Genomic DNA, 5,741 nt, shown 5'->3' with positions numbered 1-5,741 from the left:
CCCTGCCCTGCTGTCATGTGCTTTCCTGCACCCCCCTTCCTGCACTCCCCATCTGGCATCTCCCCCCCCCCGGCTCCTCCAGCACGTCAGCATCATCTGGGATGCATCAGGCAGGACGTGAGGGATGCGCCTGGGACTGGGGGCCCCTGTGGTTGTGTCCCCCCACCCCACCCCACCTTGTGTTGCCCTGGTCCCCCAAGTTCCCCCTGGCTGGGCAGAGCATTGGCTGGGGAGGGGGACGCGGGGGCTGCCCTGGCCGAGGAGCCCAAGCTGGTGGGTCCAGTGCCACCGTGATTGCTGCAGGACACGTGTCTGGATGCTCTGTCAGGGAGAAGCGCTTGCTTGGGCCCGTGGTGCAGACGTGGAGGGAGGTTTTGTAAGGGATCGCCCCGGGGTGACCCTCCTTTGGCCAGAGCTGCTCTGGCAGGGGACGCTCCCCTCCCCAGGCCCCGGTGCTGGTTGGGGTCCCGAGCTGCACCGCTGGCCGGCTGCCGGTGCGGATGCTGCTTTAGTGCTTAGGGCTGCTGCCCCGCTCACCTGGCAGTGGTGAGGCACAGCCTGGCCTAGATCCTTAATGCCTTTTCCTCTTGTTTGCTCTGGCCAAAACCCATTTCATGGACAGTTCGTTCATCCCCCCCAATCTCGCTCCCCTGAAGTTGCAACCTGAGAGCTCATAAAGCAGCAGGGGAGCAGGGGCGGCGCGCCCGGGCTGATGGCAGTGCCCGAGGAGAGCAGATGTGTGGATCAAGCTCGTGCCACATGGATCACTCCTGGCTGGACATGGGGGTCCGTGAGGGGCTGAGCTGTCCCTGCTCCCACCATGGGCACGGAGGGAGAGGTTGGTGCGGCTGGGCACAGGCGGCTGCCGTGCATCAGCTGGATTTATCTGCGTTGTCCGTGGTCCCGGATCTTGTCCGTCTGTTGCTGTCAGTGGATGATTTGGCTCGGGGCTGGCACCGCGGGTGCCGGGCTGTCCCCTCCCAAGGACCAGCCTTTTGCCCTGCAGCCCCGGGGTCTGGCTGAGCCCCTTGCAGCCACAGCGTCAGCCCCGGCTGCCCCCACGGCAGCCTGCTGCACCGGCTCTTCCTCCCTCCCCAGTCAAATAAGATCGAGAAAGCGGTGTCCGCTGCCCACACCTTCCTGCAGAAGAACCCCAAGCACGAGATGACCTTGAAGTACCTGAACTATTACAGGACGATGCTGGACGTGGATGAATACCTGGTCGACCTGGAGGCTCAGCCCTATGAGGTGAGGAGGGGACAGGGCTGGGGCGGGAGAGGGGCTCCCCGGGGCTCAGTGCACGCCTGGCTGCCAAAGCCTCGTTCTGCCGAACCCTGAGGGAAGCGGCTCTCCCTCACTGAGCCCTGGTTGCTCACCTCCTGCCCCCAAAAGAGCATCTCTGTGGGGCACGTGCTGGGGACGGAGCTGCCTCAGGGAGAGCAGGGCAGGTCGGTGCTGCTGGCGGGCAGAGCTGGGCTGCAGTGCCCGGCGGAGAGGTGAGCGGTGCCTGCTTGGTCCCCGGCAGCCGATATTCGTGCGGTCGGTGAAGCTGTACAACAACGGGGATTTCCGGAGCAGCGCGGCCGACATGGAGCAGGCGCTGGCTGAGTATTACAAGGCGTACGAGGACTGCCTGGCCGGCTGTGAGGGTGCCTATGAACTGCAGGAGTTCAAGGACTTCTACCCTGCCATCGCAGGTGACCGGGTGGGGGGCCGGGGGCCGGCAGGCTCATGGCGGGGGGCCAGGGGCCGATGGGGCGCAGCACCTGATGTCTCCCCCCAGACCACTTTGTGAGCGTGCTGCAGTGCAAGGTGGACTGCGAGACTGAGCTCACCCCCAATGTGGGCGGCTACTTCGTGGAGAAGTTCGTGGCCACCATGTACCACTACCTGCAGTTTGCCTACTACAAGCGTGAGTGCCGGCAGGAGTGGGGGGCTGTGCCCCCGGGGCACGCCGCGACGCAGGGGGAGGCCGCGGGCCACTGGGCGGGGTGTCGCCCCCCCACATCAACCAGTGCTGCTCCCCGCAGTGAACGACGTGCGGGATGCGGTACGCAGCGTCTCCAGCTACATGCTCTTCGACCCGGGTGACGCCGTGATGCAGCAGAACCTGGTCTACTACCGCTTCCACCGTGAGCGCTGGCGCCTGCAGGAGGAGGACTTTGAGCCCCGGCCGGTGAGGACCCCCCAGCCTCCCCGTCCCGTGGCTCTGCCAGTGACAGAGGGGCTGACACGGCCCCCGCTCCCTCCCTGTGCTCAGGAAGCCGTGCGCTACCACAACCGGACAGCTGCCCAGAAGAAGATGCTGGACTTCGCCAGGCAGTACCTGCAGGCTGACGATGAGGTAAACGATGGCCCCGGCACGGGGTGCAACCAGGTGCTTTTGGGGATGCTGGGGTGGTGCAGATGGGTGCTGTGGATACCCTGGGGCAGGGCCCTTCCTCGGGCAGGGGTTCCAACCCCCAAACCAGCCCTGGAGAAGAGGTCATAGCTCAGGGACGAGCTGTGGACAGGGCCACTGAGCCCTGCTGCCTCCTCCTGCCCGTCCCATGCTGCAGATGGAGGTGGACGGCGGCGAGGGGCTGGAGGCACGGGACCTGCCCTCTGACGGCGAGTTTGAGGGCGAAGGCGACTACGAGGAGGGCTTCTTCGCAGAGTGGTGGCAGGAGCCCAAGACCAAGGGGGACAAAGCCGACCAAGGTTCCTGATGCCGGGGCTGGGGGCTGTGCCGCGGGGTGGGGGGCGGCTGCTTGCCAGCGCCCTGGTGCCATCGAGCCCTCCTTGTTTACAGAGACCCTGCGATGAGCCAGGTGAAGGGGGGCCTGGCCCCGGCGGAGCTGGACAGTGGTGGCCCTGCAACACCATCCTGGGGACGCCGGGCTTCAGGCTTCTGCCAGCCACTGCGCAGAAACTTGGGCTCATGGGGAAGACCTGATCCTGCCCGGTGCCCTGCAGCAGGACTGCCTTTGCCATCTGGACATCCACTGCCCTGAGCGCAGCCTGATTCCTGTCGGAGCACCGGCACGGCCAAACCTCGCTGCCTGTTCGGGAGCTCACCCCAGGCTACCCCTGTCCCCGATGTCCCCAGGAGCCCTGGCCAGCGGCAGTGCCTGGCAGCACTGGGGTTTACTGTGTCCCTTGGCTCCTCCCCAGGAGTTGCAGATGGTACGCCAGGACCGACCCCCGTGTTGTCTCGAGGGGTTCGGGCAGCTGTCCCTGCTCTGGGAGCGATGCATGGTGCTGCCGGAGCCAGGCATGCGTGCCGGTCCTGCCCCTCCCTCGGAGCTCCCCTGGGCTCCTACCCTGGTGCCTCCAGCCTCCCAGCCCACCCCCAGCCCCCAGAACCCAGGGTCTCTTTGGAGCCCACAGCCTGGTGCTACGAGGGGACTTCCCGTGCCGCCGCCTGGCTGCAGCCTGGCAAGGCTGCGTTGCCTGTGCCCTGCGTGTGTCGAATTTTTGCCACACCAGCCCTCTGTAGCCTTAAACTCCGTTAATTTAATACTTCCCAACTTGCACAGTTGCTTTTTTTTTTACTGGTGCTGAACTTTTAATAAAATCTAGACCAGTCTTTTCATGGCTGCCTCTGCCTCAGGGCTCCCTGGGGCTGGGGTGTGCTGGGAGCTGGGTGCTCAGGGTGGGAGACGCCCTGCTATGGGAGGGGAGGGATGGTTGGGGGGCTGGATGCTCCCATAAAGTGAGGGAGATCCCACAGGGGGGCTGGGGGGGGCTTGTGGGGCTGGGGTGTCCCTGAGGGGGCCACGACCACACTGGGACCCTTACGGGGATGTGTGGCCTGCCGTTGTGCAGGGGAGGCTGCCAGGTGGCATGGGGGGGCTGGAGGGCAGCATGCCTCACCCCGACATGGGTGTTTGAGGTGTGATGTGCATTACCTGCTGGTTGTTTTGGGGGGGAGCGCATCCTCCTACTGCTGGTCCAGAGGGTGCAGCCTGCATCCCCCGATCTTGGTCCAGGGCAGCAGCATGGGACGACCCCCCCTCCCGCCGACGTCAGGGTGTTTTGGAGGTCAGGAGGCCGCCGTTGCTGCTGACAAGCCTGCGCCTGCCCTGGGCACGGGGCGTCAGGCAGCGTGCGGCCGCCTCGCTCCTCCCTGCTGCGCCGGGCGCGTTCCTGCTCCCCGTGGAAGTTGGCTGCGAGGACTGAAACCAAGAGGCTGAATCACCGCGTTCGCCCCGGGCGAGGGAAGGGAAGGAAGGGGGCGGTGGGGAGGCTGCCAGCACCCCACCCTGCCCTGCCCTGGAGCTCCCATTTACCAGGGCTTTCCCAGCTCTGCCCTCCCTGCGTGGGGCTGGGCACCGGGACGGGGGACAGGGCTGAGCCCCCAGACCCACGGGCAGGGCTCAGGGCTTGGGGCAGAGCTAAAGGGAGGCAGCGCTGGTGACGGGAGCAGCCCATTTCACCCCTGCACAGGGCAGGGCTGTCCTGTCCCTCGGGAAAAGTGGGGTTCGTCACTGATGGGTCACGGCCACCCTCGGGAGGGGAGCGCCAGCCCGGCGAGGTGTGGCCAGCGGCACTCACGCCCGGATCAGCGGGAAGAGCTCAGCCCAGCGTGCTGGCGTCGCGGCCCGGGGGGCAAAGGCTTGTTTATCTTCCCAACAAGCCGGGTGAGGGTGGCACGGGGCCTCCGCCCTGCTCCGATGCGCACCTGGGCATGGTGTCCCCTTGTCAGCCTCAAACTCACGTTGGGGCACACGGTTCCTTGCTCCCACTCCTCTGCCAGTGCTGGGCGAAGCACCTTGCAGCCCCGGGCCAGGGTCCCCGGGATCCCCTTGCTGCTCCCGCCACAGCTGCTGGGTGCAAAGGTGCCGGCTGGGTCTGGCACTCCCGGCAGCGCCGAGCAGGAGTAGCAGCTCTGCGACCAGTGGTGTGACCCCCAGCAGTGGCCAGGGCTGCAAGCATGGCCACCGTTCCCCGTGGCGTGCGGGGCTGGCAGAGCTGGGCTGCGGGGAGGTGCCAGAGGTGGGATGCAGGGGCATGAGAAGGGATATGGAGGTGGGATGCAGGGGGGTAAGCCTGCAGGACTCCGTGGGTTAACACCATGAAGGCAGCACTGCGCTTCGCTGACTCCCCTGACCTTGACCAAGAAGGAACATAAATGAGTTTTCTGGCCGTCATCTCAGCTGTGCTGTGCCCCGCCGTGCTGTGCCGTGCCGTGCCATGCCATGCTGTGCCGTGTGCCCCTTTCCTCCTCGTGCTGGGAGGACTCTCGCTGTGCTTTGGATCCCCGGCTCTGTGCACAGCAATGAAATCCTGTTTTCTTGCAGGGGTGGTTGAAGCTTCGTCTCTCACCTCCCTCCAGAGCTGTGGTTTCCCAACTGAGTCAGCGCCTGCAGCCAGATGTGGCAGAGGACTGTGCAGGGGCTGATGGCGGGGGGGTGCAGGATGTGTACCCTCGCCCCCATCCCCAAATCTGGGGAGCAGGAGGCCCAGGGATCCCCACCATGGGCTGGGATGTGCCCTGGCACCGGGCGCTCATTGGTGACTCGGGCGCTGGGTGACGGAGGCTTCGCCTGGGGCTGGTGGGAAGCGGGAGAGCCAGGACGCGGCGGCAGAACCCGGCTGGACCAGTCTGGCCAGGGACGGAGGTGACGCAGGCTGCCGTCAGCCGCCCGAGCCCTTCCCCAGTGCCTCTTGCTGCCGCTGCTGGGCTCCTGCCTCGGTTTCCCCACCTGGGCGGTGTGGAGCCCCTTCCCGGGGCTGGGTGATGCTCCAGGGCCGGACCC

The 5,741-nt window shown here is 66.2% G+C and overlaps 1 protein-coding gene across 1 annotated transcript in view; it reads left to right on the top strand.

Moving 5' to 3' along the window:
• Positions 1-2,708, top strand: part of P3H4 (prolyl 3-hydroxylase family member 4 (non-enzymatic)) — a 5,402-nt gene extending 2,694 nt beyond the window's left edge. The window contains exons 3-8 of the mRNA XM_009283166.1: positions 1,099-1,248; positions 1,526-1,697; positions 1,784-1,912; positions 2,031-2,176; positions 2,261-2,344; positions 2,559-2,708. Of these exons, the coding sequence (XP_009281441.1) occupies positions 1,099-1,248; positions 1,526-1,697; positions 1,784-1,912; positions 2,031-2,176; positions 2,261-2,344; positions 2,559-2,708 (831 nt within the window). The remainder of the gene's footprint in view (positions 1-1,098; positions 1,249-1,525; positions 1,698-1,783; positions 1,913-2,030; positions 2,177-2,260; positions 2,345-2,558) is intronic.
• The last annotated feature ends 3,033 nt before the right edge of the window (positions 2,709-5,741 follow it).

The sequence above is a fragment of the Aptenodytes forsteri genome, unplaced genomic scaffold, assembly GCF_000699145.1.
Source record: "Aptenodytes forsteri isolate BGI_AS27 unplaced genomic scaffold, ASM69914v1 Scaffold492, whole genome shotgun sequence".
In the NCBI taxonomy this organism is placed as follows: Eukaryota; Metazoa; Chordata; class Aves; order Sphenisciformes; family Spheniscidae; genus Aptenodytes; species Aptenodytes forsteri.
Note: the sequence above shows the minus strand (reverse complement) of the source record. Positions and strands in the feature narration are given on the sequence as shown.